At 40.4% G+C, this 12,412-nt stretch overlaps 1 protein-coding gene across 1 annotated transcript; it reads right to left on the bottom strand.

The window, feature by feature from the left end:
• Positions 1-207: 207 nt before the first annotated feature.
• Positions 208-6,654, bottom strand: LOC143981752 (putative gastrointestinal growth factor xP1). Its single transcript, XM_077479831.1, has 3 exons — positions 6,536-6,654; positions 2,984-3,130; positions 208-431 (listed from the first exon to the last, which is right to left on the bottom strand). Exons 1-3 carry the CDS (start codon positions 6,615-6,617, stop codon positions 418-420), a joined length of 243 nt encoding a protein of 80 aa, XP_077335957.1. The 5' UTR covers positions 6,618-6,654; the 3' UTR covers positions 208-417.
• Positions 6,655-12,412: the final 5,758 nt, after the last annotated feature.

Below are 12,412 nucleotides of genomic sequence, written 5' to 3'. Positions count from 1 at the left end.
CCTTTGGTGGTGGTTAGTGGTAGAAGGGCCCCATTGTGTTACTGGTCAATGGGAGGAAAATACCCTTTACATTGGTGGTTAGTGGGAACAATACTCCTTGCATTGGTGTCAGTGGTTCCTCTCTGCTTATACAACTGTTAATGGTTGTCTTTTTCTCTGATGTTCATAAAATACTTAAGTGGTCCACAATAAAGAATAAGACATGTCTACTATTCTACATTGCAGCTTTATTACATTAAATATGTGCCTGGCTGTAAAACATTTATAAAGAGGAAAATTCTTAAACAGTAGTTAATAATCTGATCATCAGACAGAGAGTGTTGTCAAATTGTTATGTTGTGGAAGAAATTAGGTACGACAATTGCTTGTTCTTGCATCGTTCCACTGGCAGAGACCGCTTCCTTTTTTCATTTCTGTTTACATGAGGCATTCTGCGATAAAAAATAAACATACAGTTAGGCAAATTTTTAAAATTTTAAATTACACTCACTTCTCAGATCAGTACCCCAAAATGTAATTAGGTATGCTTGAATGGACAAGGTTAGTCAATAAGGCAACACAAGTGCCCAATCAGAATGAATTTAACCATATACCTGTAGTTACCGTACATTTAGTTAAATATTAAATATAGATTAATGGGAACCCTTTTGGCATTTGTCCTATTTCTCTGCAAGATACAGAAGATAAAATACATGATGCTAATATTGTATTGCTTGTCTATGAATCACTTGTAAAACTATATATAAAATATGGGGTCTAGTTATAGGAACCAAATTTGATCATAGGAGTCATGGACTGAGTAATGTGTGGGGGGGTAATGGGTTACGCTAGAGGGTCTGTTTTTGCTGGCTCCTGAGGGATCTAATGTCGCTGGTGGAGGATCTATTTTTGTTGAGGGGTCTTATGTTCCTGGAAGAAATCTACTGTGTGCGGTTTGTTTTGTTCCAAATTTTCAGATGTATCTGAAAGAATGGAGTAAAACAATAGAATAGAAAATAATGGAGTAGGATAGAAAATAAAAGAATAACATAGGATAGAAAAATATAGAAAATTAAAGAATAGAATAGAAAACAATAGAATTAAATAAAATAAAAAAAAACAATGCAATTCAAATTTGGAATAAAATAAATTCTAATTTCAAATGCTGATTCAATACTTTTTGATTCGGTCGAATTCGAAAATGAATAAACAAAACAAAACAAAATGAATTCCGAAAACAAATTTAACTAAGCAAAATAATTTAAATAACGAATCAAAACAAATTAAAAAATTATTTTTCAGCACATGTCTACTGTTAAGGGTGAGCTCTATTTTTTTTGACTGGTGGAGGATCTATTGATGCTGACTGCTGGGAGAGTTATTGTTGCTGGCAGGGGTCTATTGTTACTGGGGGTATTTTGTTGCAGGGGGTCTATAGTTACTGGGGGATTTATTGTTGCTGGGGGGGGTCTAATGTTAATGGGGGGATCTATTAGTGCAGGCTGTAGGGGGTCTATTTGACTGCTTTTCTTTAACAATTTCCACACAAATTACTCAGCAGCACAAAATGAATGGTTCTGTATTGTCTAAAAGGGGCAGTACTGTGAGGGGGGCAGAAAAAGTGAGTAACTCGGAAGCGGGTACCTGCACCTATTCTCTGGGGAAAAAAGCCCTGATAAGGAGACATCAATTAATAAAGAAAGGAGATTTTTCAATCGATGGGTGTGAAAGGTTGAACTTCATGGACATCAGTTTTGATTAAATGTATGATATACGCAACAAGTAAATTGCTGTTGCTTCTTCCTTACAAGAAACTCAAACTAGTGGCAGCTTATCCATCTGCCATAAGTGGACATACAAACTGTTCAGCTGGGACCCAAACCCCTGACTCCTTTACTGGCATATGTGTGACTGCGCTGTGGAAAACTATTTTGGTTGGAAATGTATGGGGTCACGATCATGGCATTCTGGTGTGTGTGGCCACCATGTCCAGATGGTTAAAATTCTCTTTTATCATTTTGAGTTTCTGAGGATGTAAGGACTTCTTTTTTGCTCTTTAAAGTTGGATTTAATGCAGATATGTGTTTTTCTATCCTATGTAAGTTGGTTTTTCTAACCTGTGTAACAATGGTATGATCCAGGGGTGTAGCTGGATTCCTACAACATCTACGAGGGCTGTACCAAAAGTAATGCAAAAGTGGGCATAACTTTTTTATGAACTTACATAGGTTGGTCAAATTTTGTGTGTTTGTAGAGTAACTCTGCTTCTTCTTCTCATTTATTGTTGCATGTAAAAAAATGTATTCCAAGCAGAGCAATGTGCCGTCATTGAGTTCTTGATGAAAGAGAGTTGGAGGCTGTCCAACATCCACAGAAGCCTATAGAATGGTTACCGAGATGACACCGTTGACAGGAGTCACCAATGACAAGACATTTCTCTTGTCAATGGTGTAATCTCCATAAAGATTCTATAGCCTTCTGTGGACGTCAGATGACCTCCGCCCTTCCTTCATCAAGAACTCAATAAAAAGGCATGCTGCTACTACTGGAGAGAAAGAGTTACTTTACCAACATGTTAAATTTGAACGACCTATGTAAACTAATAAAAAAGTTATGTTCACTTTTGAAATACTTTCAGTGCAGCTCTTATATATTAACATAACACGCCAAAATATATGTAAACCCTTCATATAATATCAACGTTTCCAGCAAAAGAAGCCTATCTATCTTACATTCAAATGATACTTTAAATTTTCAGGAAAAACTAAAATCAGAACCAAAATAAAGCTAGGCTAATTTCCACCATTGACCTCTTCTTGTTAGTAAGTTATGACTAGTAACCACAGAGTTCTCTTCAACCTTCCAACTAAGAACAGCCATAATATAGTGGCTGCTATTAAAGGGCAAGTTAGGGTTTAGTCACCCAACAAGTGTAGTAGATAAGTGATAGAATACCATCTACAGCTGCATAAAAATCCCCAAACTCATATATAGTCTCTCTTACCATCATCTGGCTTGGCATAGAAGCACCAGATGGCATTTGGATCCGAGCTGTCGAAGCAGCATCCTTTGTTGAAGCACTCAGAGGATGTAATACCAGGCGAACCACAGTTTACTCTTGCAACAGGTTGAACACTGCATTGGGCTTCAGCTAGGATGAGAAAAAAAAGGCATAAGTGTTAGTGCTTTTCCTTTTCCACCAGTGATTCACGAGTCCCATGTGGCTCTAAAATCTCTTCGATTTTGCTCATAAAACATTGTGCCAATTTAAAGAGGCTCAAATGGTATTTGCCCCATACCCAGAAGAAGAGGGGCATTGGCCAAGAGACTTGGAGGTCATACATTATTCACCTAGTGGTCTACGATGCCTGTAGACCTTCTGTTTTAAAGCTAAACCCCAGGAACAACACCACTGAATTCAGTTACTGTAACATGTTTATTAAAAAAAAGTTGTGTTTTTAAATACAGTTAGCATAAGTACCTGGATTTGTCTTTAACTTATCCTTATCTTAATACTCTCTTAGGGATCTCCAAACTACGGCCCTCCAGCTGTTGCGGAACTACACGTCCCATTAAGCATCGTAAAACTCTGACATTCCTGAACAACTGGAGGGCCATAGTTTGGAGAACCCTGCGAGCTGAAGCCAGCATGTTGCTGGTTTAATCCTTTATGTGTGTATGCAGGAGAGAGCCAAGAGTTGACTTCCTCAGGGTGCTGCTGCTCCCTTACTGTCCAAACAAGATGCTGGCTGCCATTAAGCAATCTATATTGCCTAATTGCAGCAAAGAAAACTGATGTCACTGACTAAGCAATGCTGTTTGGCAGGGATTGCCTGGATTACTAAGCTGGCTACAACAAAAATTCTAATATATTGGCATTTCAATTAGTGCACATATAGGCATTTTGTTTGGATTTAGCTGTTTGCCGGAATTTCAGATTTAGTTACATAAAACATGTACTTCACAAAAGCCATTCATTTAGTATGCACCCATGACAATCAGTTTGCAAAGCATACTGGACTAGTTTAAACGATAGCTAACTAAAGCAGCACGGCTCTGCTTGGAGAGAAAAGGGAGAGTGTGTTCCTTCTCTGAGTCAGCGTATTATCTGATTTCTCATGTTCTTATTCTCTATTTCACAGGTGGAGAAAGCTGGTGCTATAGCTTCGAGCTGGAGTGTTGGCTGTCATTCAAGCATGAAAATGTGTATGGAATATTTTCTATTTACCTAATTCAAATATTTTTAATAACTATACTTATGTCAGTCCATGACTGACACCCTAATGGGCAGTATTTGTACATTTTTTTAGCTTTCTGTTAGCACTCAGTTTTTTCACCTAGCAGCAGGATGGAAAGTGAGAAAGAAAGAGAGCCCTGAGCATAAGGCAGCTTATATATGTAAAGACCTGTGTACAGCTGAGACTAATAATGAGGTAGGGCTACCAGGAATGATGTGAACCTAGCAATGGAGGCTCTATCTCACCCAAAGCTCTACAAACTTTCCAGGCTCCAAGACCCAGAACAGGATGTAACATTCTTAGAAAACAAACTTTTTGTTTTCTCTACAACAGCCTTAAACCCTGAAGTTCTTCACTATATTTTTATATATATATATATATATACACTATATTGTCAAAAGTATTTAGAGTATCTGCCTTTACACGCACAAGAAATTTAATGGCATTCTAGTCTAAGTCTGTAGGGTTCAATATTGAGTTGGCCCACCCTTTGCAGCTATAACAGTTTCAACTCTTTCTTTCAACACCTTTGGGATGAATTCGAGCAGAGACTGCGAGCCAGGTATACTCATTCAACATCAGTGCCTGACCTCACAAATTCACTTCTTGAACAATGGTCAAACTTTCCCATAGACACACTCCTAAACCTTGTAGACAGCCTTTCCAGAAGAGTTGAAGCTGGTATAGCTGCGAAGGGTGGGCCAACACAATATTGAACCCTACGGACTAAGACTGGGATGACATTAAAGTCCATGTGCGTTTAAAGGCAGGTGTCCCAATACTTTTGGTAATATAGTGTATATATTTACTTTAAGGCCTTTGCAGAGCTGAGACTAATAATGCAATAGAAATGGAGGCTTTATCCCACCTAAAGTTCTGCAAATTCTTCCAGCTCCAGGATCCAAAACAGGACTTATTAAGGTTCTTAGAAAACAAAAAGTAAAAAAAAAGTATGTGTGTATATATATATATATATATATATATATATATATATATATATATATATATATATATATATATATACACAGTATATACATACACATTCCCTTTAAGGCTGCAGACTTTTTTGTTTGTTTAATTCACAGCTATATCGTTTTTCAAACTAACATCTGTTTAACAGTAGTAATAAACACCATTTACATTTACATTAAAGCGGAGTCTTACAGAAGTGCGTTTTCTCAGAGGAACATTATTAATCCAATTGGTTCCTAAATACAGTTTAACAATTTAATTAAACAAAATGAAAATATTAATTCATTTAACTTCTTGGAAGAGTTGCTGGACAAGTGCTTATTTTTCTAAGCACGCCGAGTTAATTCCTGTGTTCAGGGAGTTTAAATATAGGCTAAGTAAACAGTTATGGTAATTTTAGCTTGTGACTAATGACGTATACGAATGTTATGGTCATGCTAAAAGCAGAGTTAATATTTCATTCCAATGGATTGGCTTTACTCTGCTGTCGGGGAAAATAAACTATTCAGTAGCGGTAATCAAGGAATTTTTTGGCTTTCTTTTTAATGGTACAAGCTGGCATGGTTGTGGGTAGTGTATATGTGGCATCTACGTTTCTCACCTAAGCATGGTGAGGGGCTCTAGCGTTTGTGTCTGGTATGCAGAAAACAAAGATTTGGTTTTCTCAGATCTTAAAAAATTCTGATCTGGGTCTTAGAGCCTGGAGGCTCTGTATAGCTTTGGGTGCGATAAAGCCTACATTGCTAGGTCCACATCATACTTGGTAGCCAGACATCGTTATTAGTTTCTGCCGTTCACAGGCCTGACTGATGTTCAGGGTTCTCTCTCACGCTCTCTGTTATGTCTGCAAGGTGAAAAAGCTGACTGCTGACAGAACACTAAAATCTGCTGTTTGTTTGTTTGTTTGTTTTGGGGAATCCAATGGGGAGACCCTATTAGCTAGGAATATACATGAGTTTAGTTAATGGCTAGGACAAGCAGATTTTTTATCTGTTTCAAGCTATGGACTTGCTGTACAAAGCCCTCTTATATCGAGGGTTTGTTTACTGCTTTTTCTGAATAAAAATGTAGGACACGCCTGCTTGGAATGGTCCTGGGTTTCCCTGTTTACCATTGCCTCTAGCGGTTGAGCCTGTCCCCATACTATGCAATCAGCCCTTGATAGCACTGGATGCTTGGTGTAATTAACCATTTAACCAAAGGAGAATAAAGTCAGAATAGCTAATCTGTATACTTTTTGACCCAGTGACTTAAAGTCCCTTTGACATAGAAGGATCATTACCCTCATTCTAACATTCTCCTGGCCCTCAGGGACTAGATTTGGACAGCCCCAATGGCAAACTTACTCAGTGCAGCCTGTCCATTTGCAGTGCTGAAGGAGCTGACAACGAGGGCGATGGCCACCAAGCAGAACATACGGTAATCCATAGCTGGTCTCTAGGCTTGGTCTTCCCGTGGAAAGATGGAGATGTTGTAGAATGGTTTATCGTCCCCAGGGGTATTTTATATTCCCCATCACCGCACTTTATCTTTTGTCAGATAAGCATTGATGAAGGCGAGTCCTCTGCAGCACAATGCACATTCTCTTGTTGGTCTTTGCTTTGGCATGCCATGATGGTGATAGCTCTGGTGAGTCATGGTGTTACAGTTGGGTGCTTGCCTATCTTAGTGAAAAACTGCCAAATTCAACATGCACTTGGGTGGGAATTGCATACAATTTGGATTACACAAAGAGGTTATGCAATATTGAGGATGCTTAAAGCAGAAATTAGCTCTCAATTGAAAAAAAATTGCGATCAGGAAGGATTTACATACTAGGTCTCTTGTGCAATTATGGCTTATTACCTTTGTCCTCACCAAATACTTCAGAATGTACACTGAGGTGAATTTTTCGACATTCGACACAAGTGCCAGATCTAGGAGGGTGTTGGTGTGGGATGCTTCCCCCCAGGTTTTAGTTGTGCACCCCAGGTATCTGAGAGTGCATTCACTGATCCATGAGCCAGTCTCTTGGGGGTAGTTGATGTAAGGAAGCACTCTGATGGGGTCATTTGATGTAAGGAGGCACGCTGATGGGGTCAGTTAATGAAAGGAGGCACTCTGATAGGGTAATTTGATGCAAAGGGCACTCTGATAGGGACAGTTGATGTAAGGGGGCACTCTGATGGGATACATGATCCAGGGAGAAATCTGATGGGGACTCAGATGTAAGGGAGGATGCTGATGGGGACCCTGATGAGGATTCCTGATGTAAGGGGACTCTGATAGGAACACCTAATATAAGGGGGTACAGGTTCTGTTTAATGATCCTAATCTAGTGACAACCTAATACATACTTGGGTTCCCTGTTTGCTCCGGCACCACCTCTGCACTAGCTGGCAGATGTTATTCTGGGTCATGACTTGTGGTACAGAAGCATGTAAACGAGGAATACAGGTTCCCTGCATCTTTGACATACTGTGTAATGGACTTTCAGTGACTCACACACATTGTTGATATTATGCCCCCCAGGCTATTCTACGGCACCCCAAGATCTGATAGTCTAGATCCTTGCACATGCGTGGAGTTACACCATCCCACCCAGCCAATCGGGATGGCTGAAGACCCTGAACCTGTAAGAAGCTGGGAAGATGATTTCGGCACTGGCCATGGAGGATGGGAGGAGGTGAGTATTGAAGGGTTTAGTTCTGTTTTAAAGGGTTGTTCTAAAACTGACCACCAGTTACACGTTACATTTTTTTTCTATTCGTTTTTATACAAATTGAGAAGAGTTAACATTTCTGTGAGGCTCTTAGGTGTTTTTGTTACCCCCTTGGGCAGCTTTTCCTCCTAATGCCCCGTACACACGAGCGGACTTTTCAACATCCAAAGTCCGAAGGACCGAGTCCGTCAGACTATCCGATCGTGTGTGGGCTGCAACGGACTTTTGATTCGCAAAAGTCTGACGGACTTTAGAAATGAAGCATGCTTCAAATTTTCCCGACGGAACTCCGCCGGACCCAGTTCCGATGTAGAAGTCCGCTCGTCTGTATGCTGTTCCGACAGTCCTAAAACGACGCATGCTCTGAAGCAAGTACGAGACGGAAGTGCTCGGTCTTGTAAAACTCCAGTTCGTATTGGAAGTAGCACATTCGTCATGCTGCAAATTCTGTGCTCGTTTAAATGTATAGCGCATCTTCTTTATAATGCTAGAAGAACGAAGTCTTTATTTATAATGCTAGAAGAACGAAGTTGCTTTGCTGCTCATATTCACTCACAGAGTTCTCACAAAACACATTTCTGTCTTATTTCTCCTCATCTCATGAATGATCTTGTTTTTATTTTAAAGCCCCATCTCAATATATTTTTGTGTTTTTTTTTTTTTTTTTTTTTGGAGTAATTTTTTTCCTCCATATTTTTGGTAGAATTCTTTACCATGTTTTTCTTGTGATCTCCATATTTAATTATTCTGTCAAGTAAAAAAAAAAAAAAAAAAAAAAAAAAGTTGTTAACTTGACAGAATAATTAAATATGGAGATCACAAGAAAAAAAATGTTCAAGAATTCCAAAAAAAATAGGGATGAAAAAATTACTCCAAAAAAAAAGAAAAAAAAAAAAAATGGTGTTGACTAATTTTTTTCCTCCATATTTTTGGTAGAATTCTTTACCATGTTTTTCTTGTGATCTCCATATTTAATTATTCCGTCAAGTTAACACCAAAAACTTTTTTTTTTTTTTTTTTTTTTTCATTACCACAATAACCTTTTTATTTTTATTCTGGTGACAAGTTACCACAATAACATTTTTATTTTGTTTGTAACCTCAAGGAGGTTAGTGTCCCTTGTTAATTTCACATTGTCTTTTAGAAATGTATTTGACCAAAAAACACATAGGCAATTATATTTTCCAACAAAAATATCCATTTATTCTGGTTCAACAAACAAAAAAAATGAAGGCAACACTGGAGAAACTTGTGACATTTGTGTAGCCTTTTGGCCCCAGGGCAAACGTGAAACTCTGTGGCAAAGAAAATTCAAATATTACGAAATCCAATATGGTCCCAGAATCGCAGACATCAAGAGCAGCATCAGATGGTATATATGTACCCAGGCTGTGGTACAACAGGCTGCGTCTTTTTGGTCGGACCAGAGTGAAGCCAGGTCATCACCTTCTTCTCTTCGCTCCACCCTTCACTGCACCCTTCCCTGCAGACTTCCCTGTAGCCTTCCTGGGAGGCTGTGTCTCCGGTGGTGTACTCGTGGCAGGAGGAGGAGGAGGAGGAGGAGGAGGAGGAGGAACAGGAGGAACTTGCTCCACAATATTGCTGTTGGCAGATAATTCGCCACTCAGCCCCTTCTGTAACGCCAAGAAAATGAGCCTTTCACAGTGGAGACGTTGGCCCATCTCTAATTGCTGGAGACGGCTGGCGATGTAGCAGCCATAGGCCTCTTCAGCGTCAGGGGGGCTGTTTAAGACATTAGTAGCCTCTCGAATTAGGCGCAGGGATTCCTCCTGTGCTAGCAAATTTTTTTTTGCCCTTTTTGATGGAAGACGGAGGGGAGGCACCTGTGATGTTGTCAGGCTTCTACTAGGCCCGGCCACCTCCTGGCTGACAGAGGGCACGGCCTCCTCCTGGCTGACAGTGGGCCCAGCCTCCTCCTGCCTGCCACTTTCCCCACCTTCCTCCTGGCTGAGCTCCTCCTGTGTATAAAAAAGGGACATTGTTTTAGTTTTTTGTTCATCAATCCTAAACATTTTTCAGCTCCTGACTTCAAAATTCTGTTAATACATATAAAAGAGTATCATTATGACACCACTATTTCTTGTTTCTGCTGGTGACAAACATTTGTGGCCACTACTGTAAATTGATATGTCCAAATTTTAACTATTTTTTTAACATCAATAATAGCGTACAAATTCTAAGAACATCTAGTTAACATCATTAATATTATGAATATCACTATTTTTGGTAACAAAATACCTGGCTCCAGCTGGGTGCATCCGCTTCTTCCAGGATGGAAGGCTCCGCTTGCTCATCAGCCTCTGCTGAGGTGGAGGGAATGCTGCAGGGAAGGGTGGAGGGAAGGGTGGAGGGAAGAGTTGAAAGCGACTCCCTGGCTTTACACTGGTCGTCAAGGAACCGTAGCTTTTCAAAGTACCACAGCCTGGGTACATACACATCACCTGGTGCTGCTCCTGATGTTTTGGATTTCTCGATTTTCCTCATTTCCTTTCGGTGCATATTTCGCAATATTTGAATTTTCTTGTCCACAAAGTCCACGTCTGCCTCTGGGATCCAAGTCTGCACAAATGTCACAAATTTCTCCAGTGTTGCCCTCCTTACTGGTTTATTAAAATAATCCTTGTGCTTGGCATGCCACAGATTTGTCATCTCTCGATATTTGTCTATAAATAGACTTAAAAATTCCGGATCCTTGAATTTCTGATTCATCTTTCTGAAAGACAATACACAAGCCAAAAACAATAATGTTAGCTCAGACTCTCCTAATCTTAGCCCAATATAGACTCCAGGATCTGCCACTTATTTGGGGAAATGGTTTAAACTTACCTTCGTTTTGCGTGCTCCCAACTTCCGTGCCGATTTTCGCAAACGAACATACGACATGTGATTTTTGTCGTTATATACAGTGCGTACGCGTAGAACTACGCCTGCGTTGCCCGCCCCTGACGTTCTTTTAGTCAAGTTCATGTTTTCCCGCCCTTTCTGCGCACTTAACGTACGTACGACATGTGCATTTTGGAGTAAGATCCAGTGCGTACGCGTAGAACTACGCCTGCTTTGCCCGCCCCTGACGTTCTTTTAGTCAAGTTCATGTTTTCCCGCCCTTTCTGCGCACTTAACGTACGTACGACATGTGCATTTTGGCGTAAGATCCAGTGCGTACGCGTAGAACTACGCCTGCTTTGCCCGCCCCTGACGTTCTTTTAGTCAAGTTCATGTTTTCCCGCCCTTTCTGCGCACTTAACGTACGTACGACATGTGCATTTTGGCGTAAGATCCAGTGCGTACGCGTAGAACTACGCCTGCTTTGCCCGCCCCTGACGTTCTTTTAGTCAAGTTCATGTTTTCCCGCCCTTTCTGCGCACTTAACGTACGTACGACATGTGCATTTTGGCGTAAGATCCAGTGCGTACGCGTAGAACTACGCCTGCGTTGCCCGCCCCTGACGTTCTTTTAGTCAAGTTCATGTTTTCCCGCCCTTTCTGCGCACTTAACGTACGTACGACATGTGCATTTTGGCGTAAGATCCAGTGCGTACGCGTAGAACTACGCCTGCTTTGCCCGCTCATGACGTTCTTTTCCAAGAATATTTCCCGCCCCCTTTTCTCTACGGTGCGCAGTAGGAGAAACATGGCGGAAACACAACAGGTGGTTGATCTTAACGACTCCAGTAGTCACAAACGTCCCGATCCGGAAAGAGGAGATTTAAGGCCTCAAATATGGCATTTCAAGAGATGGTGGAGATGGTGGCAATCTTGCGAAGTAAGGATTATGATGGCAAGCATGGACCATACACCCATCCGAACTTGCGCAAGGCCAGAATCATGGCCAAAGTAGTTAAGACCCTGCATAATCGTTTTGGGGTACGACGGTCAAAAGACCAATTGAGGAAACGGTGGTCCGACCTTAAATTGAGGGAGCTGGATCAATACAGAAGGATCAAGAAAGTTCTGAAAAAAAGTAAGTACTTGTCGTGTGTTCCTATTTTATGATTATTGCATACAGATCCATATGCTTTACCTTTGTACAATGTAAAAAATTGCTGCTTTCATGTTGGATACAGTAAAAGAATCGTATCGTTTTAACAAACCCTCGTAAATTGTTCGTGGCAAACCTCGTTTATGATACAGGGTTTAAACAGCATTTTTTGGCTGTGTAATTTTTAGGACACAACAAATGATTAGGACATTGTGGTTTAGATGTGTTTCAAAATACAATGTATAGAAAAGAACATTCAGTGTAATTGAAGGAGAGGACACTTGGCAGCTGGGTAAAAACACATCTGCACTCATGAGCAAAGGTGTGGGACACCAGAGAACATTTATTAGGGTAAACCACGCGCCACACGGGGTTCCCTGGTATACTTTGGGGGGGGGGGTTGGGCATGTGTGAACCTTGGCACAAAAAGCAAATTATTTGATTTTTTGGCAAAGTGAATTGATTTATCATGTCTTCACATTTTGCATCTCTTCATAAACCGACAATTGTACAACACTTCTAA

The sequence above is a fragment of the Lithobates pipiens genome, unplaced genomic scaffold (assembly GCF_037356315.1).
Source record: "Lithobates pipiens isolate NorthernLeopardFrog02 unplaced genomic scaffold, aLitPip1_a1.2 Scaffold_16, whole genome shotgun sequence".
Lineage (NCBI taxonomy): Eukaryota > Metazoa > Chordata > Amphibia > Anura > Ranidae > Lithobates > Lithobates pipiens.
This window is presented reverse-complemented; position numbering and strand designations above follow the sequence as displayed.

Bases quoted from the DNA above. Each gene is read 5' to 3' on its own strand.
- LOC143981752 (XM_077479831.1), bottom strand. From the start codon at position 6,617: ATGGATTACCGTATGTTCTGCTTGGTGGCCATCGCCCTCGTTGTCAGC. The intron at 3,131-6,535 runs GTAAGTTTGCCA...TTCTCATCCTAG, and splicing joins AAATGGACAGGCTGCACTGA to CTGAAGCCCAATGCAGTGTT.